This window comes from Syngnathus typhle, linkage group LG7, assembly GCF_033458585.1.
Source record: "Syngnathus typhle isolate RoL2023-S1 ecotype Sweden linkage group LG7, RoL_Styp_1.0, whole genome shotgun sequence".
Classification (NCBI taxonomy): Eukaryota; Metazoa; Chordata; class Actinopteri; order Syngnathiformes; family Syngnathidae; genus Syngnathus; species Syngnathus typhle.
This window is the reverse complement of record NC_083744.1, coordinates 4,112,543-4,140,294: the sequence shown is the minus strand read 5'-3', so window position 1 is coordinate 4,140,294 and position 27,752 is coordinate 4,112,543. Positions and strand designations below refer to the sequence as shown.

Below are 27,752 nucleotides of genomic sequence, written 5' to 3'. Positions count from 1 at the left end.
CACGCTAACCTTTTTGATTTTCTCTACGGTGTCCCTCCCTGCGCTGACTCGGATCAAGGGGAAGAGAAATAAACCGGGAGTGGAAACGGCAGATACTCCAGACTCGGCTCGTGGGCGAGGGGAGAAGAAAGCTATCAAGTAAGTGCCTGCTAACTGGTTGCTTTTGAATAATTTGCTTAATCTTTAAGGCTTTTCAATCGAAACGATGAAAAGAGGCCTGTTGTTCATTTTCAGAGGAGGCGTGATCAAACGATGACGGAATTTATCCGTGTCATGTTAACAGCGACCGCTCGTATTGGTGCGTGCGGTCGGTTTGCCGTGACCGTGTTAAGTTTGATAAAACAAGAAGGTGTGCGCTGACATTCAATTTTTTTTTTTTCTTTGCGGAACGGTCTAGTGTAAAGGTATGAAATGATTTTCAAGGTGCTTTTCTCCCTCTGATGAATGAAGGCTATAAGGTCAAGACTGGAAAATGTCAGCTTTGTAATGCTAAGTACAATTCTTAATCCCACAAATGTCTTTTGAACTTGTTCATCACATCTTTTTCTCCTTCTATACCGCTGTTTACTGTTTCTCTCTGAATGTCACGCTTTTTGTTTCATACTTGAATGGTTTTAAGATGTGACTCTTTTTTGGGTGACTTCTCATTATGATTTTCATTTACGTCCTTCTCACTCGCGGGCCTCAAGCAGCATCGATGTGCTCTGTTGTTCATCTCGGCTTCCGATTCTTCTCTTTGTGCTTTGTCTTTTGTTTCCCACGCTGCCGCAGCTCCTTGAATGCTGCTGTGTGACATCAGTGATTCTGCTCACCTTTTCCTCCTTTACTACTGTGATTGATGTCTCATGCATTTATGTCTTCTTACGTCCATGTTGGGGGGGGAAGCTGGGACATCCTGATATCTGAAATCTCACTCAAACGTCATCACACGCTATCGGTGACTTTTCCCCATTCAGGCTGAGAAGCAGCCTCCCATTTCACGCATCTCTTCTCTATCCCGAGAAGGGAGCCTTGTTTCAAAGTGTGGGTTAGTGCCAAGGCTGTCCGCAGTTGTGTTGCTCTGACCTGTCTTTCTCTTTGGCCGCAGTGATCTAGACAGAGACTTTTGGAATAACAATGACAGCAGCACAGTGCAGCAGAGGTGGAGCTCCTATCCGCCGAAGGAGTTCGTACTTAACATTTCTCCCTATGCCCCATACGGAGACCCACGCCTCACACTCAAGTGAGTCTTGGTCCGAGACTGGTAAGAGTCCCTCACCCTTGAGCAGGGCTGTAACGAGACAGGGACGCCACGCTTTGCTTTTCTTATCCCTCTCTCTATCTGTGCCCCCCCCCCCCTCCCTCGGCTTCACAGTCACCGCCACTTACCACTCATCTAATTAAAGCCATTCAATGTGTCTGCCAAACGACATTTTAAATCAAATTAAAAAAAACATTTTGTAATTCGAGAAAACTTTATTTCCACATGAGAAAGGCTCAGTTTAAAGGCCACTGTATAAATATTCTACTGCCTTGCAAAATGAATACAAATTGCGCCTTTCGAGGCCGAGTGTTATTGTTCAATTTAATTTCCATGAACTAGTGTTAGAACAAGAAAAACAGACGCAGCCAATGTAACAGTACCGCAGGGCAAATGGTTACTAATGATTACTCATAATCTGCTCTGGAAACGGGAGTGGGGGGGAAAAATGTCACACACGCACATTACAGCGTCCCCGTCATAATTCCTGCAGAGAAGCCCCTAAACTCCCTCTGGCTCCTTTCTGCCGATCCTCCTCACTCCCTGTCACCTTTTAATGAGCACCCAGGCACATGTTGCAAAGCCCGCTACAGCCCTGCTGGTCATACTAACACCTGACCTCTAACCTCTTTCCCATGGGTGGTAACCATGGAGACGGCCAACCCTCGTCGTTTAAGATGATCGTACGTCTTTGTTGCTGAGGGTTGACCGTTGGCCCGGTTTGCAGTGTGATGCCAACGTCGTTGACATTCGTCTGTGCGCTTCCTCCGATCTGCCGAAACTAACAACGAGCTGCATGTTCCGTCGCTCACGATGGAAGTCAAGGCCTTTTTACGTGAGGCGATAAAAGTAAACGCTCAAGCAAGGTCAGACTTGTCACCTTCCAGGCAGCGCGAAGGCTTCGATTTCCCGCTACCGGAAATCTGTCAGATAAACTATCTAATGAATGGTCATTTTCAAAAAGGCTGAGCTGTTGAGTGTGTACTAAATGGCCTGGAGACATGAAGCTGCAGAAGATGATGGCTGCTGATCCCCGTCATTCCAAGCCAGCTCTGCTGGAGAGAATTTAAAATAAAAATGATCCATAATAAGGCTGCCGTTTATTGTCCATAAAACTGCTCGTTATTTTGTCCACTTGAAGTAATGGACAATTTCCCCTCCCTGCAAAATGGATTTCTTTCTCAATAGCATGCCAGAAAATATATTGGCATTGACAAATGGAAAAAAAATCTGCAATTTGTTTTTATAAGGAGACAAAGGATGGCTCCCCAAAAAATAACTGGTCGTATTGTATGATTTTCAAGCAAGACAGTGACAAGATTATTTCCTGTTGAAAATTTCCTTGCGATCAGCAGCTCTCAGCTCTCTGTCATGACAGTACTGGGCCTCATTTATCAAATAGGTTCTCTGATCCATTTTTAAGGAATGACTACATTTTAAAGTCTGTAGAACCCCCCACCTCTTTTACAGTTTTTTTATTTGGCTCTAGTGACAACGACACAATTGCTGGATTGACAGCAATCATTTGTCATACAGTATATGAAACTGAATACTGTATTTGATACGCCATCTTATCAAAGGGGAGGAACTGTCAAGTGTCAAGGATAATGTGGCCATATATTTTTTTATACCTTAGGCAGTTAGGCAGATTGATGCCAGATTTTACTACACATCCCTGTAAATACCCTTTGTTGATTTATGAGCCCCCCTGTTCATTTACACTTTCCTACTTTTAATATAAGTAAGACCTTGTTCACCTGAGGCCCAGGTCTCGTCGTTCCAGCGATGTCATCCGTGATTGATGACTTATCCACGTGCGCATTCGGGTCAGTTGGTCACAATCAAACGTGAAGGCTGACCTTCAAATGGAAGCAAGACAAATATTTGCCTTCACATTTGTGATTGGACATGATATTGAAAAGCAGTCGTGTCAGCAGATGGCACTAATGTGCTTTCTTTTTTCATTACCGCTCCTTTCAAATTCGACGTGATTACTTTCAATCCCCAAAACAGCCGTGAGTTAGCATTCGAGTTGGCAACGAGTCAGGTTTTGATTCTAAATTGCAATCCACATTTCATTGGAACACCGTTAAGCTAAATTTCCCTTTGAGCGAGTCGGCAAAATGCTCCATTATTTTCACTCCGCTATGAAGCACAACTCGTCGCCACCGTTGAACTGCCTCGTCTCAAGCTCCCCGACGCATAAATGAAAGAGGGAATGAGAGTTTAACGGGCAGCATCCCCACAGCCGTGAGATCGGCGCGCTGGTCCCAGACGGAGTGACCTTATTGATTTTCCACCTTCCACAGGCTTCCCTGCAAATGCTTCTGCTCTCCACTCCCCATTTTTGTGTTTGAACACACAGAGCCTCCTTTTCATTTACCTGCTTTTCACCGGCCTTGGAAAGCTGTCTCCTCACACACACACTCTACTAATGTGTCACACTTACTTAGTCATGTGGTTGCTCAACCTCTTTTCCTGTGTGTATGTTGTACGTGTGTCTCGCTCTCTCGCTCTCACACGCTTTTCGGTGTTTTTCCCCTTCCTCTGCTTGTCGTTGCTCTCTCTCTATCTTTCTTTTTCTGTATCGTCTCTCTGCTGCCATACCTCTGCATCCTGTCTGTCTCCCTTAGTGGGGCAGTGTCAGGGTGTCAGAAGGGAGCAGCCACTGGGCATGGGGATGATGGGGGTGGGCCTTATCGCAGTGACAGCATGAAGAGCATGATGACAGAAGGAGCGAAGGCCGGGAGATGGCAGACCGTCCAGGGCCATGTGCAGTCTGGAGGATTCAAACCCAGCAAGTGAGTTTAGCCTGCCGCGCATCGGGCGATGAGGCGGAATGCGGCTCGACTGTCATGCCGTGCTCAGGGTTCTGCAGATAATTTTCAGAAGTGGCCGCCGGCAAGTGCTTATGGTAAAAATTGTGTTGCAATAACGGCTAATTAAAAATGCCAAGTTATGTCACATAAGCTTACACAACAATTATATTTCCAGGTATGAAGCGAGTATATTTTCACTTATTTTTAGAAATTACTGTTTATTTTCAACTAAAAAGGGATTCAAATCAGAAAGAAAATATATATGTCAAAATTTAGATATAAGATGGCTGGTGCGGATTAATCGTATTTTCATTCATTTCAATAAGCAAAGGAACCTTGGTTTACGAACAGTCACGTCACAAATAATTACATTTGTAAGTTGAGGCTACCAATAAAAAAAAATTAAAAAAAGGAATACAGTATGAATGTGAAACCTCAATACGTCGTCATAAGAACACTAGATGTCGGATATGTGAAGTTTATGTGCTCAAGGATGTGACAGAATTTGTTCACGATCCTCCGATGGCAGTCTGTTTTGAAATCCTCCGCCGCTATGTTTAGCATTCTGACTAAGCAGGTCATTTTCAGCAGGGAGCAAGGTGGCGCTCAGGTATCAAGGTGAGCTCGTGGGCGCAGATCTTGGTATGAACCCAGTACGACCTTGAGCTGACTCAAATGTTCGGCTTCGCTGCACAATGTCACCAAATTGGCTGCAAGTGCCCCTACTAAAATAAAACTTCCACACAATGGCTACAATGATGCGTCATCCATCTGGCACCTGCCGTGTCGTATGACATCACTGGGACTATATTCAGCGCCTATGAGGATGTTAATTTTCAGCTGGGCGTGAATTTTGCACCTTTTTTTGCCACCTTGTGATTTTCTTCCAACGCAACGCATTCACTACCTCATCCTTCATCTGCTCCCCACCCCCATTTTTTTCCACCCCTTCTCTATAATTGGTTTCTATTTTGGGGCAGCCATAAGAGTCTGTGCGTCTTGTGTTTGTGTCTCGCACCCCATTTCCCGACTCCTCCATCCTCACCCTTTCTCCATCTTACTGTTTGCGTGTAAAGCCACTCCCACCCGTCTCTGATTCCTGCTTCATTTCCATATCAGCCTTTTTTTTTTTATGTTTTCTACATTAAATATGATTAACGGTGCACCGAAGATCAAAATTGAGAAATAATGTCGGGTGAAGTCGTGCAAAGCGGAGTAAACTGAGGTGAATAGCTCCCATGACCTAATTCATGTAGTCGGGGTAATGCAGTCAGCTGACGGCAGAGGATATATTTAGTTGACAGCAAGAAAAAATTTTTTTAAACAGAAGTGCACGTAATGTCGCACAGCGTTATGATCATGTGATTGCTAAAAGTGTCAATTTTGAAAATCCTAAAAGGAGGTTGGAAATTAGCCATTGATAGAGGGAGGGAGACGTAATGTAGGCCTTGGTTGGCTGATGAAAGTCTCCAGAGAGGGCAGCGTGTGTTTAAAAGACCCAAAAGGATGAAAGACTGTCAGATCATTTTCGAGTGCAGGAAAATGGGCATCTCGCGTCAGAGCAGAAAAACGTCGCCCGCAAGCTGCAAATCTTCGAGCCAAACGTCGCCGAGACGCCCGGCGCCCGTTCGGACTTCGCGCATCCGAGCGCTACCGCTTCGAAATACTCTTCCACGCAAGCTCGGCGGGCAGACGGGCAGGCTGCCTTCGCACGTGGCGCAGACGCGCAGGGCGAGCGTGCAGACGCGCAGGGCGAGCGTGCAGCCGGCGGCACATTCGGGTTGCACCTTCTCCTGCTATCTCTGCTATTGTTGTTACTGCTGCTGCCTCACATTGCTCTCCTTCTCTTTCCTCCTCCTCCTGTCTCCAACTCCACCCTCTGACTCCTCGTCCACTTCCCCTACCCCCGCGCCAACATCAACTTCCCGTGTGGATGAACCTTCGACACCTCCTGACGTCAACCTGACTGTTTCTGCCGCGTCGCCCCGCCTCACCTCTGACGATTCTGTCGTCCTCCGCCGCACTTGCGCTCCTGAACTGCTCACACCCACCACCTCTCCTCCTCCCTCTTCTGGCTCCTCCTTCTCTTTCCATCGCCACATGCTATGTCGGCCGTGGCCATCTTCTCGTTCTCTTTCCTCCCTGCTCCTCTGCCCTCCCAGCTTTGGGGATCCCGTATTGTCCTACGCGTCCACACTGGACCACATCCCCACCCGTCCTCGGACTCTACTACGTCAACAGAGTCTCCAACAGCCCCTCATGAACCCCCCGGGCTCCGGATTTGGGCAGCCGCCCACCACGTCCCAGAGTTTAAGGCAGTTACACACGGCACCCGGACATCCTGGGGGAGGCGGGGCCACTGGGAGAGGAGAAGCAGGCGGTGGTGAGGGCGGGGGCGCAGGTAAAAGAGCTGCTCCACGGGCCGCACGAGGCGGCCCCGCAGGAGCGGGCGCCTCTCGCTATCGAGGAGGCGGCGCAGGAGGGCGCTCGCGGGCCAATCCGGGCAGTTGGGATTACATGATGGACCAGATTCGGAATCGCGGCCTGGACGTCAAATCCTTCCTGTGAGTATTTACATACCTCAGCGTGAATCTCGTCATCAATCAGTGACGTCATTGATGGATCAGCAAATTATGATATTATTACAGATAAGCAATTTTTGCATAATTATTAGTATTAACCAATCCTTATCTGCATCTGATTTATTCTATTTTAATTTATATCTGAGGTCCAGGAAAGGATATTACAACTTTTTCTCAAAATGCACATACCAACTTACCGTATTTTCCGGACTATAAGGCGCACCTAAAAACCTAAAATCTTCTCAAAAGCCGACAGTGCGCCTTATAGTCCAGTGCGCCTTATATATGGACTAAATTCCTAAATTCAAACTGGCCTGAAGCATTGTGTCATGAAATCAAGCATAAGTGGCCTGCTGAAGACTGTGAATCATGAATCAAAAAGACTATGGATCATTATTTTGTGATTATAAAGTAATTTGTTGCATCTGAAGTTGAAATAAAAAAGATAAAATGGAGAATGATTTGATTTGGATTAAAAATCGGACATGATGCATTAATGGTGCGCCTTATAGTCCGGTGCGCCTTATATAAGGATTAAGTTTTAAAATGGGCCATTCATTGAAGGTGCGCCTTATAGTCCGGTGCGCCTTATAGTCCGGAAAATACGGTAGTCTATTTGAATTTAATTAGTGTGGGTGTGAGCATCATTATTATTGCACTGTAAACCATATTAATATTAATCACATCTCTGTGTGAAGTCATTTTTGCCGGTGTTCATGTGTACAATTATGCTAATGTTGACGGTTTAGGTTGATGATGCTGCTGTTGGCATGTTTGCAAACGCTGTCATATAAATGTTAATCCAGTGTTGTTGACGGCCGTGAGCATTGTTTTTGAGATGGATCAACAACTCTCATTTGACTGAGAGGAGATATATCTCCTTCTGTTCTGAAGATTACATTTGCTGTCAGAGATGTTGTTGGTTTTGATATTATTTATGCTAATACATAATTACACAATCAAATTTTTGTTAATGCATGCAGCCTTAGCAGTAGTGAGTTGAAGTACATTGCTAATAAGTCTTTTCTTGCTAACGTGTAGGCCTAATCAATACTTTATGAGTCGTGCAAACTAATATTGGGGAGATTTGTTTTGTGGGGGGGGGACATTTTCTCACTTTAATGCTAATGGAAAACTGATGCTTGGGCTGCTGACATAAGTCTGCAAGGGAACATGGTGCAGGCCATGTGTCACTGTGCATCAGTATAAGAGCAAGGGTTAAGCAGCTGAAGCATTGATCTTATGTCAGCAGCACCATTACGTCTCCAACGTATTGTTTCTTCGGGCCATAAGAGGATGGAGTCGCACCGGGGAGGGGAGGGCACGAGGAAGGACACTGCCACAGCACAACAAACAAATCTTTTTAACGTTAGCCTGCCTTTTTTAATTTTTTTATAACATGAGGTTTAAATTTCCGCGGGCATATGGGAATGACACTGCTGGATTAATGCCTCCAGCTTTAATGAGCATTAGCAATGGAACACATGCAAGGTCACTCATTGTAAATGTAAAGCAGGAGTTATCTTCTTTTTTTTTTTTTTTTGCAATACCTGCAACATGACCTAGAAGGCGATTTTAACTCTCTGAAAAAACAAGTGAAACATTTTTGAGTGAAATTGTTAATGGCTTTGTCACGGATATAGCCCAATAAATCTCCAGGGAGATACTGTACTAGTGCTTTTAGCCTTAAATTCATGTTATTCATGTCTGTTAATTAGCTCGCGTCATCTTCCTTTACATCCAGAGTCTTGCAGAAGTGTTTTGCGGAAATGTAAAGGTCTTTATCAACAAGTAATGGGGGACGAGTGAGCCATTTGCAATTTATTCAGTCAACTGTGCACACGCTGTACCAAATATTGAATAGTGCACAGCAAATAGACAAATACTTGTAAAAATGATTCCTGTGTGGAGTTTTTTTTATTAATTAGGGTAATTGGAGACTTCAAAATGTTTGAATAATAATTTCTTGTTTTTTTTGTGTGTGTTTTTCTGCTGTACGATTGTCTGGAAAGCAGCCCGGACGGACGGACTCATTGAAATATTTGTCCTACGCTAATGCAAAAACGCAGCTTGTATTTTTTGCCAGCTAAGGCAATTATTTAAGTTGGAACAACTTTAAAATATAAATTATTGACATTTATGGCAACATTTATGTTAGTTAGTTAGTTAGTTAGTTAGTTAGTTAGTTAGTTAGTTAGTTAGTTAGTTAGTTAGTTAGTTAGTTAGTTAGTTAGTTAGTTAGTTAGTTAGTTAGTTAGTTAGTTAGTTAAACTATCCAGCCTTTATAATCATTTAATCCTTTATAATCCTTTTCTGTTTTAGTTTTTTGAAGTTTGTTGGACAGTTTTAGGTTACCGCTTTCCCAAGTTTTTTTAAGTGAGCAATATGGGACGTCTTTGTATAATAAATTAGGACCGGGGATGTGCCTTCTTCTGCTCGGATGACGGGAAAGGTGGGGAACTACAGATATATATGTGCAAGCAAAGATTATTAAACGGCTTAATCGCTTCGCTAGAAAAGCTCTGGATTGCATGTAAGAAAAGCCAAATTGTGAAGCAAAGGGGATATATTTCTGCAGTATGACAGGACCATATTTTCTAAGCAGAGGGTACAGTATTGCCATCAGCGGCTTAAGCTATAGAAGCATGGGTGTGTGTGACACGCGACGGCGGATGGTTAAGACGAAGGGGATAGAGATGTGGGGGGATTTGGAGGCGGGCAGCCAAATAGTGAAGTGCGAGGAGTGCAGTTTGGTGGCGGGCGAGAGAGCAGTGACCCAGAAAGCGGCGATACGCGGTGAGCACCTCTAGACGCTATGTCACTCAAATAGAAACAATTAGTCCAGATTCTTGTAATGAGGCTTAATTCAATCCTAACTCCGGCCAAAGTCAAAAGTAGCCATGTTGGGAGGAGGACGTGCACCTGTGTGGATTTTACTTTGAAAAGCATATCCATTTAACACGCATTTACGATTCATTAACAGTTCTTAATTAATTCATGTCTGTGTGAAGTTGATAATTCCTTGCCACAAAGGCAAATTTCTTTTTTGGGTTTTGATACTTGGGTGATGTAAAAATGTGGTTTTAGATCATTTATTTAACTTGAAGTTAACTTTGAACATGTTAACGCTCTTCCCCATGTTTTTTCAAGGAGTTGGGTTCATAAAGTCGCCTGTTACTTAACCAGGAGTTGGCAAAAAGTTGCAAACATTCTCAAACAGTCTCAAATTGTTGCTAATTTTTGCAACAAATGAGCTAACGTGTTTCTCAAACGCTTTTAGCATTGCTAAAAGTCGCTAAATGTCATGCTAACAATTGAGGTGACCGCCTCGTTTTTCCTAGCAGTCAGTAAATTGGCGAATCCAACATTCACTACGTTCACAACCAGCGCAAGAAATTTTATCACTGTGTCAAATTGAATTTTAATTTCCCCTCTAGTCCATGAAAGAAATTTAGTCAAACACAAATGGCTCATTCCGTCTCAGCAGAGATTTCCACCGAGGGCCATAATTATTAGCCTTTAATTTGGATTTTGTTTCGGGGTCGTTAATATCCTTCCCTGGACAGTGTTAGTGTTCCCTAATGTTGCAAAGTTTTTTTTTCCAATCTGAAGGCGACTTGTTTCTTCTTCTTCTAAGTTCCTGAAATGTCCTAGCTGTCTGTCCTCACCTTAATTGACTTTTCTTCTCCCCCCCCCCGCACGCAGGTCACATTTTTCTTGCACTCAATTTCTTGCCACTTTGTAGCTGTTCTCCTTTCTTGCCATCTGTGTCTGCCTCTTATCTGATTTTTGTTTTCCGGAGAGCCAGCGAAGGGAAGCTGGTGGTCTTGTCTTTGGCCATCGGTGTGGCCGAGCAAGACGACTTTGCCAATATCCCCGACCTGCAAGAAACACAGCAGCCGGTCCCAGCGCCCAGTCAGGAGCCCCCTCTCGAGAAGAGGTACCCGATAATACGTGAAAATCAAAAGAATGGCAAATGAACAAAAGCGAAGAAGATATCAAAGAACGAGTTTAGAGAGGATATCCGGAGGATAGTAGTTTGTCTTATGATGAGTCCCGGCACTTAAATACTTTGCGATAAAGACTGTAGGCCAGATAACAGCGCTGATATACACGGAAATAAAAAAAAATATGATGGTCACAACCACACGGGGGGAAAAAATGGCAAAGCACTTTGGATGTTGGCTGTAAAGGCCAAAATGGAGGATCACTTTCACACACATTCTAACCAATCAAATCAAACAGTGTTTTCTATTACTTTAACTCTGGCATGATAATCATCTGCTGACATTTTCCTCCATGTTGTCATTACCTTTTTGCTTGTCATTCCAACCCCTCCAGTTATCGCATTTTCTTTGTATTTTCACGCTTTTATTATTCCACTCTGCTGTCTTTTTTTTTTTTTTCTGTGTGTGTGCCTCATGCTCATTAGCCGCCTTCAATCACCCTCTGCTGTTCTGAGAGTCCCGTCTCTGTAGGTCCACCAAGGGCCCAGAGAGCCTTCTCATTATTCCACAACATGTTCGTCGCTTCCATAAATGTGCTGCTAAAAATAAACCCTTTCCTTGCCTGCCATCTTCCACAATCCAAGCCAAAACATTTCCACTCATCTATCCATTACGCTCATCTTCTAAAAATACATGCTTTTGGATTATCCACCAGGTGGGAGAAGCGAGTCTTGGGAAATGTTTTCTGCGGTGGTTTGTTTTGGTGACCCAAAACGCTCAAAGTGGTCAGTTTGACAGTATTTGTAGCTTCTCAGTAAAATTCGATAGCCTACTTGGTGTAAACTGCGGGTTTGATTTCCCCCGCTGGCCTATTAATCTCCTTTTAACCTCACTTCTGATTCTGTGACAAATTGGAAACAATTTGGAGATAAACGATGTGACACGCGGCTTGAGACGCTGTCGTCGGGTGAACAAATTTGGATTATTCGTCACACCAATTATATCTCACTCGCAGGTGTTTCATCAGTGTTGAGACGCCGAAGACATAAAGTTCCAGCGTTATTACAAGACCGAGCGGTTTTATCTTCTTTTTTTTTTGTACAGCTGTAGGACAACACGACAGTCGTCCGCTATCTAACAAAAGCACTCTCCGACTTTAATACAAACCATAAAAGTTTCCCGTGACACATTTTTCCTCGAGGTTAATTCAAAACTGCAAATATGAAAGTGGGTTTTGTGGAAAAATGCCCCTTTTATGAAAATCAAAACTCTAGTATGAAATCCAGAATTAGCCTTTTCTGCCATTTCCTACATATTTTGTTTCGGGGCTTCTTCAGTCATTGTGCTCACCTGGAAACCTTCTTTAATAGCTTGTGAAATCCACTAATAGGAGTAACAAAGGACAGACGCCGGAAAGTCTTCTTCACCTTGATTAGCTGTGATTGAGTGCGTTTAGATTAACCCAAGGTTCATGTAATTTCGTGGAGATAGAAGAAAAAATGGGAAGGAATCTTGAGCTGCTATATTGAAAGATTTAAATGTCCCTCACCTGTGCTTTTAACTAATTTGGCTCAAGCTTCCTCTTATTTTGTTTGTCTATTGACAAATTACAAGCTGGTTTATAGTGAGTGATTTAGCCACATTTTAATTGTATGCTAAATACAGTTAGCGACGCTGACTATCTGGGAGTTGATGATCCCCGCAGTGTTAGTGCTGGCTCGGCAGATTTCCGACAATGATCGAATCAATCAAGCTTTTGGCATAGCGCTTATTATCGTCTGGAAGCTGCCTAGAGCTGGAGACACAACTGCACTCGCTTTCATTTTCACTTTTTTCCATTTCATAACAACCTGTGTATTGACATCAAACATGCGCCTGTCACATATCCTTACGCCCTAAATGGACACAAGTATTGAGACAAAAACTTTGAATGAACGGCCCAAAACTCAAAGGAATACATTTGTGTGGAAATTTCATTTCCTGTAAATGTCCTCATGCTTTTGTCCATGTAGAGAAATGTAGGCAACCCATTTGGCAATATGAGCAAACATTTTTTGCCGGCATAAGTCAAACATCATGTGAGTGGAACTTTGTCGAATAATCACTAAGCCTTCTACACACACTTTTCAATCTGTTTTGATTTCAGAGCAATTTCATTTATTATTATCCATAACAGACACCGACTCTATAGTAAGCTAAACTTAAATTCAATATTGTACGTTAAAATTGCTAATTAATTGATATGTTTGATCTCATGATAGTGTATTTCCTGACACCCTTAACCTTGCCTAGTGATTAAGAGCGCACGTATGTAAGAGCATCAAAGGGTCAAACATCCGCCTAATGGCCCTTCTTCCCCTTCAGCGGCACGCTAATGCTTAATTGTTACTTTGCTGTACTTGAAAGCAGAGAAAAGACGCGGCGGCATTCATTGGGGGACCTTGCGTATGATCAAAAATACGATAAAACCGTTGCGTTTACGTGACGGAGCTTGGGTTGACAAATAATTTTCTCCACGTGAAAACATGAGTTGAGTCGGACTGGAAAATATTTCATTGCGAGAGATTGGAACGGAGCATGCTGAGAGATTGATGTCGCGGGCATCCACAGGCCATCGCTATTAGAAAGCTTAATTAGAACGTCAGAGTGACTTGTTAATGCCTCATTGGTCCTTACTCATACAATTCTGTTGCGATTCACTGAACCTATACAGTAAAGGCTCCTCCCGTGTTGCTATAAAGAGAAACCACATTCCCCAAGAGCTTTGAATGTAGATCTCTGCGTGAACAGCGAGTCGGGCGCCCAATGAAGACGGAGATTTGGGAAAGAGGAGGCGGGATGTATAGTCGTGCCGCATTAACATTCAATCCGCTTGCCTGTGGCCTTTCAATTATTCAAGCATGGAAGTTGCATCATTTTGTGTAAGCCAGCCGAGACGTTGCTTGTGTTACAATACATCTGGGAGATATTAATAGATATAGACGCAAATTTTCCGAGCCTGAAAGATGGTCGAGAGTGCCTGTTTAATGACAAGTGGGCTAGACCAACGTTTTTTATGTTTTATCCGATGGGCGCTATGCTTACTTACGATATGGACATGAAGAGCAAAATCAAAGATAGATGGAGGTCATGACCTTTACCCGAAAACCACTCAGAATAATCTTTGCCTATAATAGAAATGTCATATATTGATTAAACCTCAAACCTTTTACACAAAATATCACCTAAATAAAATGCAAGCTCTAATGTAAACGCAACTAAAATATGTCTGCCATCTAGTGGTGATTGGTGGCATTACAACCTATAACTATAGTCAATATTTGCTAATAGGCACCCGCAGAATTGCATATTTACAGATTTTTATTTCCGCAATATTTTTTTACGATGTTCGATTTTTTTTTTTTTTTTTCCTATTTCTTCCGGGTTTTTAGGGGGGCAAAGTTTATCAAGGGTCCGCCAGTTGCCCAGCCCTGCACTAGATGGACCTTTTTGAGCACCACTGGATTAGACATTACTATGCTGCCCTGACACGACTTGCCTCCTATCCCAGGAGCTTTTCAGGCCTAACTAATCAGCTCTCTCTCCAGGCGTGCTGATTAAGTTGGCCCATGAATCTTCCTATCGCTGCGGTTGGCGTTCATATGTGTACATCTCTTGGGAGTGCACATCTTCCTTCCAATTGAGCAATCGGAGGCTGTGCTGTGTGTTCTGTGCATGGGCCTGACAGCAGGTACAAGGCTTGGTACACATGTGCTCCTCAAATAAATGGACGGGAGACGAGCAATTAGGAGCTAAAATGGGATTCAACTGTATCCTGCCCCAGAACAGGTGGCTCATTTGCTTATACCAGAGTCTTCCATTTCAATCTGTATTCAAAACATCTAGCGACAGTTTAAGTGGACCTTTAAAAATGTTACGTTAATAATGTTAAAGAAATTCTTCAGTTGTGCTTAGAGACTAAAAATTACAGGCGCTGGGTTGATATTGATTGTCTTTAGACAGTCTGATCGTATTGGCCATGGCTAAAGGAGTAAACTCCACAACTGTGATTTGAAAAATTCCCAAAAGTATTTAGACCTCGTTCTCTTTGAATGAGGCAGAAACACGGACGGCGAAGTTTAGTGCCTCCCGTGTTGCCTCTTGTCGAAATTGGATTTCAGCACACGTTGCTATTTAAGTCACGTTCCCAGCCTCGACGCGCACGCAGCAATCAGTTAACAGTGAATGCATCCGAGGCCAGTTTTGATCTGCAGGGGCGCTCAAGCAGCAGGATGACTGGACCGACATTGGTTCATGTGAGCCTTTCATCCCGGGGAGTTTCCACTCTGGCCGCAAACGCGCGACTGGGTTGAGGCAGCACCGAGATTGCAAAACGCCATGGCGTGTTGGTGTGCGTCTCGGGAGGGGCTGGGTTGGGCTTTGTTTCTCGCGTCTCTCTCCAGCCTTGAAGTGGAGTGTCGTTCCCCCTACTTCGAGCTGCTGGCCCTCGGTCAGGTAACCAAACAGGATAGTATCACAGGACGGTGAAACCCACAGTGGCCCCGCCCGCCTCCACGTGTGTTTGTGTGAACGTGTGTGTCCGCGAGGCGCTCACCCGTACCTGTCATATATCCTCAACTTTGTTCTCATTGTGTTTGCCTGTTTGCTGCCCCCCCCCCCCCTTTTTAATACCCCTGCCCCCGTGCCCACCCCCAACACACACACACACACCCTAAATCCCAATATGTATGATCTATGTTTCCAAAAGCCGTTGCTATGCCAACAGCCCACTTTCTGAGCTGCAGGGGAGTCTGATCTGAATTCGTCTCAACACTGCTGTCTACTGGCTACTGTAGAATACTGCAGGCTTTAACTCTTCAAGATCCCATAGGGTTGCTGAGAAATGCTATATTACGTCAATTCCTAGATTTTAGGGGGAGAGATTAGATAAGACCAAAGTCAAATCTTATCTGAAATCACGATACACTATAAGACCTGGAGGACAGCAATGTATTTCCTGCTACTAATGTGCTGTAGCAGCCACTTTGTTAAAAGAAGCAGGAGGACCACCTAAGGTGCTGCCGAGCAGAATGGTAGGAAAGCCAATGCCCAGGTTCCAGAAGTTTCTACCCGAGAATGCAATGACGCCTTGAGTGAAGCATGAAGGCGAATGAATGAATAATTAAAGATGTTGACTCCCCCATCGTTACTCGGTAGGTGGGGGAGGAGGGAGGTACCTTGCAAAGCATCACCTTCTGCTTTCAGAGCTCCTTTCATCTCAGTCTCCAATCGAGGTTGAGAACTTTTTGCCTCCGGCTTTTTAACTTGTTGCCTGCAGTTTAAAAAACAAAATGGAATCCCTGCAACTAATACAACTAACAGATTGATAACTCTCCCCCTCCCTCCTGAAATTGATTACCACACCCCCACCACCACCCCTCCTTCCCTTTGCTGGTTGAAGTGATTGTGATTTTGTGCTTGTCCCGTTTCTTCGCTTTTTCTGTCTGTCTTTTTGTCAGTATATCCTCCCCCCCAGTTCTGTCCTTGTGTCTGCAAAACAACACTCAAATTTGGTGAAAGCGAACATTTCCAATTCAGGCAAAACTTGACAGATGCTGGCCAGACAGAAAGACTTTTGTTTCCTGCCTATCCAAGGCATTGCCCTCACTCTCCGAGTGACTCCTACTTGCATATGTCTTATATGCACATGTAGCCAATGCCAGTTTGTGCTTTGGCCCGCCCGCCCGCCTGCCGGCCGGCCGTTGTCCTCCCAGTCGTCACTTTTAGAGTGTTGCTAAATGGTTGGCAAATCAGGCTAGATTCCAGTTGACGTGACTTCATTTCAAGTAACACCCTCTTTTGTGACACTCTAAATGTGCATTTCCCCTTTTGAGTCTGTCTCCTTTGACATGTTATCCTAAAACGTCATATTTTATTCCATGATTGTCATATTTCATATTTTCCTTTCCTGCTGATGAATGTGTTTTGCTTTTTTCTCGCTCTCTCCCTTCAGCATGCTTGTTCCTTTGTCTACTGTAAGATTGTGAACTCTTTTATTTTATTTTGGTATCTTCTTCTTTGATACTGATCAGACTGACCAAACTAAGCCTCTCTTGTGTTTCCAGGCTTTCCTACCTTCCTTCCTTCCTTCCTACCTACCTTCCTTCCTTCCTTCCTTCATGCCCTATCTCTTCTTGCAGCTCTCTTTTTTTTCCTAATGTGGTGTTTGTAACAATCTGATTTGTTTTTTGCTTTTTTGTGACCTCACTGTTCACGCTATTAATACTTGCTATCTTTTCTTATACAGACAAAAAAATGATTCTCTGCTTGCTTTTCTCTTTCTTACATCCCTTGTTGGACCTTCTATCTTATCTACAGTCTTTATGATTTCCATCATGTTCATGTCTTCAACCTTCTGCATCCTCTCCTTTGATTATTTATTTATTTTTTCCATTTATTGCCGACCGGTTTTTCAGTGCTCTTTTCCAAAGTGTCACATTGTATTTGGTCAGGACATCTGGCTATTTGTATTGTATGACATGCTTTCTTTAATTCCATATTTTAATTGTATGACCTTCTTTTGCTGTTGACATTGTGTACACCTTTGACTTTTCATGCTGTACCAACTCAGACGTGATTCCGCCTTTTCTACAATCCACATTGGAAGGAACAGCTGTTGAGATTTATTCACATTTAAACATCAGCTCTTCCATGTCAGATCTATTCTTTTTCCCTCCTTTTATTTTAGAATTAAGATTTTGTTTCTGATTACACAGACTCGACACACACGACACAAAACTGTCCACTGTCTCGTTAAATGTCTTGTCTTCTACATGTTGCTGTACATGTTTGTCTCGTTGTTTATACGTGTGTCAATTATCTGTGGGTGTCTTGTCCACGTCCTCCCAGGGAACTTAATGGTTGGCTACAGAATTGGTTTCAATTAATACAAATTTAGTGGTTTATTTTGTTTTCACTTGCTGGAGGTTACTTTCTTGTCAGAGGTATGGATGTTTGCCACGCTGAACATATTGTCCAGTCATTTCAGATTCCAAGTTCCATCAAATGCAACTCCACACATCAAACATACGTCCTCCCTCCGAGCACCCGTTGTTAATCTGTGGACTTTTCTTTTTGGCAGATCTGATTTGGCTGCACAATCACCTTTTGAAATGTCATCTATCCCCCAAAACAAATTTGGACTCAATTGTGATAGATAGTTTTCATGTGCCAAACAGGTGGAGGTTGGACTCAGACAGACATTCTGTCTTTTTCTGGAGATGAGTTTGTGTGCTCAATGTGTGTTTGTGCTTCCAGGGGCAACAAGCCAGCGAACAGTCCCAAAGGCCAACCCCCTGATGGCGATGGCCACTCCTCCGTGACCGACCTGGCTAACTCCCTCACTGGAGACATGGTGATGGTAAGACAACGGACACAAATGTTTTGGCAGCGCATTGCTACGCCATGTGAGGTGTGTCAGAAAAGTTCCAGGACTGGTTATGTGAAAGATACATTTCAAAGCCAAACTACAAGGGACAGTGAGTTTTGGTATAATATCTCATGTCTGTGTCACGGTGACAACGCGCCTGCCTGACAATGGCCTGAGCATCTGACAGTTCCCTACTTACCCAACCTGGCTTTATAAGATATGTTTTTCTTCTCAAGGGCGACATCAAAGAAAACCATTGTGTCATCAAGATGTGGCCATGATGTTTCTGAAAGAATCCCTTCAGGAGTCCGTTAAGAGAAAAAAGTGCTATTGAATCCAGGGGGCTATGCTTCCAATATAAAATAAAAATCTATTTTTTTTCTGACACCATTCTTGAAACGTTTTTGACACACCAACTATTACACTTTGATCAAATAACAAACTCATAAGAGATTTTCCTGAACAAGATTCAGGTTATTATAACTTCTTCAGAAGATTGAAATTTAAAGTTCCGTTGCACCGTGCTGCTCCAGTTCAGGGATTGTCCACCCGTGGTCCTCGGCCCTCTAGTGGTCCGTGGCGGTGTTGCAGGTGGTCCGTGAAACTGAAAATGGACAATAATTTTAACATTTAAAATAAATCAAATGTATCTATTATTTAGACGTGATTTATTTTCGATTACTTGATGTTTACAAATCAGGAAATTGCAATGTGCTGGTTTGAAATTTGAAAGCACTTGTGGTCCTTACAGCTGTCTCCAGGTTCAGAAGATGATGACGGCGAGGGTCCAATCAGTGAGAAGCTTGGTCGTATCCAGTTCAGTATAGGCTACAGCTTCCAGAACACAACCCTTACTGTCAAAGTTCTCAGGGGCCAGGAGCTCCCAGCCAAGGACTTCTCTGGTACTTCAGATCCCTTTGTCAAAATCTACTTGCTGCCTGATAAGAAGCACAAACTGGAGACCAAGGTCAAGAGAAAGAACCTCAACCCCCACTGGAATGAAACCTTCCTATTTGAAGGTGTGTGGCGTTTTCCTTAACACTTAACGTATGCTTTCATTTCAATGATAAAATATTTGCCCGATTAAAAATAAATATTCTTCCACTTCGGTGTTAGGTTTCCCCTATGAGAAGGTGAGAGAGCGCACACTTTACCTTCAGGTGTTGGACTACGACCGCTTCAGCAGGAATGACCCCATCGGAGAGGTCTCCATCCCACTCAACAAGGTGGAATTGGGTCAGATCAAGACCTTCTGGAAGGAGCTCAAACCCTGCAGTGACGGCAGTGTAAGAGAACCCGATGATTCCATTCCAAAATTTGAATTGCATTTTTTTTTTCTACTTCAACCGACAAAATTTGATATTATTTGATGATTCATGCCGAGCACGATTTTTGTTTGTGTGTGTGTGTTCCTCAGGGGAGACGAGGGGACTTGCTGGTGTCTCTCTGCTATAATCCCACTGCCAACACCATCACTGTGAACATCATCAAAGCCCGTAATCTCAAAGCCATGGATATCGGAGGCACCTCAGGTAGACTTTGCGTAGTATTTGCTCTTTCTCTCTATCCCTTGCTCAGCAGCCATGAGACCTTGAAGCGACTTTGGATTGTATGACGTCGAACAACGCCTCCTCAATATTTATATATTCAATGCCCCGCTTCGTTCCGAGGATGCCTATCGCCTGATTCCCGATCAGGGTCACGCCGTATATAGCTGTGCAGCAAGGTGACATTACACTGTCAGGGAAGGTTCTTGCTGTCAAATTAGAACCATTCATCACAGTCTGCCAATGCACACAGCTTCTCAATAAGATGCAGTCATGTTAGTGGTTCTTTACAGAGGATAAAGAATATATGCCTATTCATTTCTATTATACGGTGACGTTTTTTGTGTTCAAATATCCGTCATTTAAGAAAATGATGACGCCACAACACCGATGTATTTGTCTGACAGTAAGAATCACATCGACGCAATCGGAACAAACACAATTTTGTACACTATCTTTTTTTTGTTAAAAGTCAAGTCTTCAACCCTTCACACAATCACAGTCTCTTTAGTTGATTCTTTTGCTTTAAAGTGAACTAAGTAATTGTACTTCCCCTCCATAATTATCTGCAAATGCATGACTTTAGGAGTGCATGGTGCTATTATGCCCCGTGCGGGTTATGGCCATTATAGAATGACAGTCTGATAATGCGGCACAGTAAGTGCTTTGAAGCGATGTTATGGTATAATTTTCACACACACACACACACACGCGCATGCACACACACGCACACACTGCTGCATTTATTTATTTATTTTTACAAAATGATGATTGATAGTTCAAAATGAGTGAAAGAAAAACAATAATAGAAAATTAGTGTATTTGTTTTTCATAAAAGCATCAGTATGGATGCTCATCATCATCATCATCGGTTTAAAGTCCGCTTTCCGGGCGCCGCTGGGTTGGACTCAGCCCTTGCTTATTGATTTCTTTGTTTTGACCGTGAGCTCAAACTATAAATCCCCATCATTGCAATCACAAAAAAAACCACATCGTGGGCATTTTGATGATAGCTTACCCGCGTATGACTTCCACATTGCAGATCCCTACGTGAAGGTGTGGCTGATGCACAAAGACAGACGTGTGGAAAAGAAAAAGACAGTTACAATGAAACGCTGTCTCAATCCCGTCTTCAACGAGTCCTTCCCTTTCGACGTTCCCGCCCACGTGCTGAGGGAGACCACCATCATCATTACTGTCATGGACAAGGACAGACTCAGCCGCAATGACGTTATCGGCAAGGTAAAGTCTAGCGTCAAGACTTTTGTTGTCATCGCCCTTTATTACGACAGGAACGTCTCCTTCAGATTCTCCCCTCAGGTTAGATGTAATGTAAATAGTTCCAAAGTTTTGGAGTCATGATACAATCCCTCATGAATATTTACAATCCACACATAAGCATACAGATAAATATCATCAGTCATCTTCAGAGTCACTTGATTGAAATAACAATACTTTATTTAATGCCACAACACGGCTTGCCCTATACGTCGTCTTAGTGATTGACTTTTCTGGGGCACCTGACGCTTGTAGCCATTTAACATTACTGTTTTTTTCCATGTATAATGCGCATAATTTAACTAATTTATTGTCCTAAAATCTGGGGTAGGCATTATACATGGGTACAATTTTTTATTTTAGTTTTTTTTAATCCGGATATCATACGGAGGCCGCCATTACAGATGCGCTTTCTTCTCTGCTGTTCACTTCAAACACGCTCCATACGAACACAATGCTCTCGTATCAGACGCTAGCTCGATCACCTGCTCGTTTGCTGTCACACTGTACCCTGCACAAATCCGAAACATTTCTTCGCTATTGAGTTTGCTAGCGCATGCGCAGTGATACTGACCGGCAGAATAACATCCGGTTGTTCCCAAAGATGATCTTTTTTCTGAAATAATTTTACGTTTACGGACTTAAGTAGGAGTCAAAATTTGGGTGCGTATTATACATGGGTACAGGCTTTTTTCCAGCATCAAGATGCCATTTCTAGGGTGCGTATTATACATGGGGGCGCATTATACATGAGAAAAAAACGGTATATTGCATTTGCATACAGCACTGTAAAAATATTCCGGTTTCTGCAATATGTAGTAAAAAAGTCAGAGAGGAACGGTTAACGTAGTTAATTAGTTGAACTCGAGCTGACTATAGGTGAGAACCTCTGCCTACTCCAGCCTGCAAAGAGAGTATAAAAGATGTATTATTCCAAACTTATGACTTTCACATTTTCAGAGTGACATAAAAGGGTGAAAAATAGCCGTAACTACATTTCACATCCTTTCTATATAGAAAGGCTTTTTGCAGAAAGCTCCTGGCATCAATTCAGAGCGCAACCACGGTAGAACAGCTCTTTGCTGACAGTCAAGTACAGTATCACATTAGCATGAATACAAACAAATAAACTCGGCCTATTGTGCATTCTCTGAGAGTACCTTTTCGCATCAAGGTTTTTGTTCTTGTCTTGGTTTTTGTGCAGCAGGTGTAAAGTCCCTGTCAGTATTGAATAATGGTTCTAATTACTGACTTTACTGATAGTTGCAGCCCTACGAATAGTGTATTTCAATTAATTCTGCTACATTAGCGCTGTATCGTGAAATACAAGTTGACGGAAGGTGCAATTAAATTATTTTTCGACCTGCCATCATTCACACGACAAAATAATAGCGTTTTGATTGCATGCTGACTAACTCACACTGGGTAAATTAGCAGTTTTGTTTGGTGCTTTGATCACTGCCGGAGCTAGAGGGGGGCTGCGGGGGCACTGACCCACCCCCTCACGAAATATGCTCGGCAGGTGCCAGGCCATATAATTGACACCTGGATATTTTCATTATTTTTGTTTGTTTTTTTGTCTATATTTCCATCCATAATGCGCATGGAACACACAATAAATCTTTATCGGGATTTTGTCAAGAGTGTTTGTAAAAAAAAAAATAATAATAATCCAAACGGTGTCTGAAAAAACTTTTTCAGCCATCAGATTGAAGATATTCAACATTGATTTTCCTTTTGTTAGATCTACCTGTCGTGGAAGAGCGGTCCAGCGGAGGTGAAGCACTGGAAAGACATGCTGGCGCGGCCGCGCACCAACGTGGCCCAGTGGCACGCTCTCAAGGCCTGATGGCACCGCCCACTTTCCTCCATGCCCCCCCCCCTCCGTCCCCCCAGTCCCGTCCTTATGCACAAGACTGACTTGCTGCCGGGCCGCGAAACACGGGTACAATTAGCCATCTGCTCTCTTAAACCTTTAAACTCGTTCTCTTATTCCTCCTTTCATACGCTCCTGTCTCCATTTTTGTTTCCCACCACTCTGTCAATGTTTCTGTTTTACTCCTTCTGCACTTCTGACCTTAGTTTCAATCTGCGGCCCCCTTTGGTCCTGAACTGCACTGCAGCCACTGACCCATGAAGGTGCCAGTCCCTTGGGATCACAAAGAATCTTAAATAACTTCATATAGTGTATAATAATTTCAGAACACAATACTATCCAGTATGTACTGTATGTACATAAACATGAATATATTAATTAGGCTTCTAGATTGGCCGTTCCCTCTTACACAAACATCCGTCTGTTGCTCTTTCCATTCATTTGTCTTCATTGTGCTGTATCTTCCATTATGTTGCTCCCTCCTTTTATGTGCAGTTAGTGTGGTTTAATGTTTGGCTTAAGCCGTAGAAAGCAATCAGTCCTCGTTTTTTTTTTTTTTTTTATGAAACCAGCTGAGCTCAAGATGATATTGTTGATACTCGTGTCTCTCTCCTCTTTTCTCTTCTATTCTCTCATTTCCTCTTTATTGTTCCCTTCTTTCTTATCCTCTGGCACAATATTAGTGCCCCCCACCCTGACAGCCGCCATCCCCCCTCCCCATGTCGTCTGTGTGCTGTGGGTGCTGTGCTGTAGCTCAAAACAAAACTAGAGTTTAAAACATATACTGTACATGTACTGAACTTTTCCGAAGCTGGAAAAGCAGGAACACGACAAACTCATGAGGCGGATCACTCCTGATTTTTTCAGAAAATAAGCCCTTGACACGGAGAGAGAAAAAAGAAGACGTGGAGGAAAACAAAACAAAACAAAACAACAACTCTAAATCCCAGACGCTACGATGATGTCATTTTTTCAAAGCGAAGGAGGGAACCACTTTCAAATGTTCTCGCGACAAAGGCAACGCAAAGGTTGTGCTGTTTTGTGTGCATGCCTTCCAATGTGCGCGCTCACTTCAATTTGTGGATTGAATTCTTCGTGCTGCCCTGTGCTCTTGTTTTTGCCCTGTTGTGCTGAACATCTCAAAGAATCGCTCCATTCTCCCAAACCTGTTTGCCTCCGTGGCGCATCGGGTATTAAGTGTGTGTGCGCGCGCGTGCTTGGTGGAGCAACACGTTTCAAGTCTTCTTTTTTCTCTTTCTCTCTTCTTACTGCCATCGCTTCCCCATCCTCTTTTACTGCCCTGCCTTCTGAACGAGGGCACGGGGGAAGTTCTATCTGCACTTTTTCAAAACGTAATAATAATAATGACAACCTTGAGGTTGAGGATGGTTTTGATGATGATTATAGTAGCGGTGAAAATGAAAGGAGGAATGAGCGAAAAGGCAAGTTTGGGAAAGGTCGCCTCTGCGCTGTGACTTGAGGGCGTGGAGATGCGGAAGAAGACACGGAGGACGGATGAAGGGCTCTCGTTCGCCTCTTTGTGCCGCTTGTTATTTTCGGCGTGTTCACTGGCGTGCATTTGAATATTTCCTCTTGGCGCTTTGCTGTGGAGAGAAAGATCTCGTCCTTGCCTGGCTTGTCATAATGAGGCTCGCCGAGCCAGTATTGTGACATAACGTGTTAAAAGCATGATCAGAGCTTCGACTGGGAGAGCAACGTCGTCTGTATGTTGTCTGCCGGTGTCGCGGTCAGTCAGGCCGGGAGTAGATTCTGACTTTGTTGCTGACCCCCACCAAAAAAAAGATAACATGGAATTTTGTTTCGCACTTCGTGGGTGTGATTTTTGAGGATGGACTGATCTGTGACTGTGAGATAGTGGAGAAGCAGATAATCTTTTTCCCGGGGTGCTTGAGAGCAGTGCTGTGTTTTGTCAGGCACAGTCAACTCAAATTCGCCCACAGTAAAATAAAATAGATTTCCACGGACAGCATGGAAGAACCTTTTTTTTTTTTTTTTTTTTTTTTTCAAATCTATTCTGGGAGTGTTGGTGTGTCAAATTTACAAGAAACAATTAACGTTTAACAATTGCACTTGACATAAGGGTTGCCATTGATCATGCTGTTGTATATTTTTCTTTTGTTAAAAAAAATAATAATTTCGTGGAAGTTCTGCTAGGCTCAATAGCAAAAGGCTTAAAACTGATGGGTCAAAACTAACTCAAGTTGGGTGCAATAGGGTCTAACCCAATCTTGGGTAAAGGTAACCCAATTATCTTAAAATCCACAGTGAGTGTGTTAGGAAAACCCTCTAGCATTATTTAGTGTTTGTATAACAATTTGTTACCAGGCAGTACAATTTGCTTGCTCCTCTGGATTTGTTCATTTTCTTTCTTTTATTTAATCTCATTTGCTGCATTGTCATGTAGAGAGCAGAGATAATCTCTGTCTTCTGTTTGGCTCTGCATTAGAGAGACAAGCCCGAGTTAGCAAGTGTGAGTAGTTGGGCACTCAAGCACACAAGCAACAAACTTCGCTTCAAGATGATGTCATTGCCATCAGCGAAATCTCAATTTTAGCCTTATCTGCACAAGATTAGACATATCATCTGCCTCTAAGCTACTCTGGCCTGTTCGTGTGTCCATTCGTCGGACAGAAGGGAACACAGTTTGCTGAGGCGACATTTGCCAAGAAAAGAAAATGGAGTGTGCCCTCATTAGTAATCATAAAGATGCTGGAAAAGGCTAAAATGGGGGAAGATAATCACCCAGCCAGTTTCCTAAGGTGAAAATGCAGGTGATGCACTTACACTGCGTTTTCGTTTCAACGTGATTACACAGTGTTCAAGGAGGGATAAATCGCCCCACTCGACCCAGTAAACTGGCATAGTTTTGTGTTCTGCTGCTGCTGCAATTAGAATTGGGGCAGGTAGCTTGCTAGGTGGCACAGAGTGCTTTTGTTTTCCTTCATGCAAATTTGTGAAGTCACCCTATCACCTTGGTATCAACGAAAATATCCCTTAGGCACAATTTGTGATAATGATCTATGTTTTTTTTTTTTTGTTTCCATGATTACATCTGATGCAAAGCACATGAATAGTCATACTCAAGGTTGCTAAGTGAATAAACATTAGGATGCACTTTTTATGATTATTCCAAAAGTTGCATAACAAACAACCTCTCTTTGCCAGGTGCTCTAAAAGCAGCACATTTAGAACGAAGGTCATTTGAAACAATATAAAAGAGAAAGCAATTTGCCAACCTAACTTTTTATGGAATTAGCACTTGTCGCCGTGACAGTTGTGACCAGACCAGAGTTAATTTTCAGGTTTTAGAAAGTTTTAGGTCTGACTAGGCAAAACCGGTCGCCACCACTGTTGGAAAAATGCTGCTGGTGTGATGTCATTAGGGAAGGCGTGCATGCATAGATTGGAACAGCTGAATCAGCAAATTGTCATTTTGGGTCGTGTGTGAGTCGCAACCTTACGCAGGCAGACTCGACCTCCAGCCCCAAACTCGCCTTTGGACTCGTTTGAAGCATTTGTTAAAAACCAGTGTGACTTCTCCCAATCAGAGTTGAAGCAAGCGTTATTTGAATTGTAACAATAACGAGAGTCAATATATATTTTTCTTTTTGTTCACAGTTGATTGTCGGTCAGTGTGTGTGTGTGTGTGTGTGCGTGTGTGTGTGTGTGTGTGCGTGCTTTGGTGTTCTTGTGTTGGGTTTCTTTCTTTCTAAACGTGATATGGAAAAGCTTCTGTTTTTGACAACTTTATGTAAATATCCTTGGTGGAAATGAACATTTGTTGTTCAACGAGTTTTCCTTTGTCACTTGAAATGATGAAGAAAACACGTTCGTGATAACAGTGGTGATGTTGACCATGCCGATTCTAACAGCCCTTCTTGAATAAGGGCTTTTGATGTCCGCTGTATTTTTGTGGGAGGGGGTCCCTGCACTTGGAGGAGGAAAAAGGGAAGGAGTGCTAGCCGATGCATCCCGGGTTCACTGTAGCAACACTGCCGCGTAGCTTTGCTCCTGGAAATTGAATGTGGGAGGAGCCTGAGCCACTAATGCACTCAGATATTTTGTGTTTTTATGCCAAGCATCAAAAGGCCGTCGCTCTGCCCCGCCCGCGCCCGTTCGTCTCATCCTGTCTTCTTATAGGCTTTGGGATTGACTCTAATGCCATTGTGTTGGACAGGATTGACCATGCTCACACGCTGATGATGCCAGAGCAAATTTGGAGGCGGGCATTATCCAGCTAGAGGCCAGAAGTGGATAAGCACCCAGCAACCCTGAGGAATATTTGCGTGTATTTGTCTCATTTAGCACCACAAAAGCGTCTTGCTAGCTTGGGCGGTGAAATTTAGCGAGACAAATTATTCGATTAAAGGTACCTGCAAACTATCAACACATGTAGGAGAATTGACCAACAATATATATATTTTTTTCAATCATCAGATTTTGACCAGAATTGTTTGACAAAGCCACATGCCAAAATTGAAAACGCACAATCTGGCTCCCATTATTTCCATCCATGTCCACTGTAATGACGACTATGGTTTGCCGTTTCATATTTCAGACCGGCCCCAACCACAAAAGTGCTACAGTTACTCCAGCAGCCGGCAAAAAGGACTGTCAATGCGCTCTGGCCTCCATTTGTAATGTCATCCCATCTCAGGGGGGCGTGGCGAGGGCAGACAACGCGGATTTATCGATGCTCTAAAAATAATCTTTGACTCCACATCCATTTGCTCTCTCTTGCCGGTTGAAGTAATAATAATTATAAAATAATAATGCAGCTTGGATCCACTGCCATCATGTGTGGGAAATCGAAGGGGCGGGAGGTCATCACAGTTCTTTTGGGATGCTGCGACTAGCACTTGCGTTTCTTCACCTCCTCTCGGGACTTGCCGTGGCTCACCTCCTCAACAAAGAGTGCTCAAGCTTAAATACACACAATTGTGATGTGTACAATCTAATTCCATGTATTGATTTCTTTCTGTATTTTTGCCAACTTTGTAAAGTGTATAAATATCTATAAATATATGAACAAGA

At 43.2% G+C, this 27,752-nt stretch overlaps 1 protein-coding gene across 3 annotated transcripts; it reads left to right on the top strand.

The window, feature by feature from the left end:
• The first annotated feature begins 146 nt into the window (after positions 1-146).
• Positions 147-27,752, top strand: LOC133156513 (synaptotagmin-7-like). 3 transcript variants are annotated; one of them, XM_061282310.1, is made up of 9 exons: positions 147-4,041; positions 5,040-6,623; positions 10,450-10,581; positions 17,885-17,987; positions 18,748-19,015; positions 19,113-19,282; positions 19,414-19,528; positions 20,586-20,785; positions 22,566-27,752. In XM_061282310.1, the coding sequence occupies exons 2-9, from the start codon at positions 5,566-5,568 to the stop codon at positions 22,668-22,670; spliced, it is 2,151 nt and encodes a 716-aa protein (XP_061138294.1). In that variant the 5' UTR covers positions 147-4,041; positions 5,040-5,565; the 3' UTR covers positions 22,671-27,752. The 3 variants fall into 3 exon arrangements, with proteins under 3 accessions (XP_061138294.1, XP_061138295.1, XP_061138293.1); XM_061282311.1 differs by having other exon boundaries at positions 151-4,041; positions 6,222-6,623; XM_061282309.1 differs by having other exon boundaries at positions 3,824-6,623.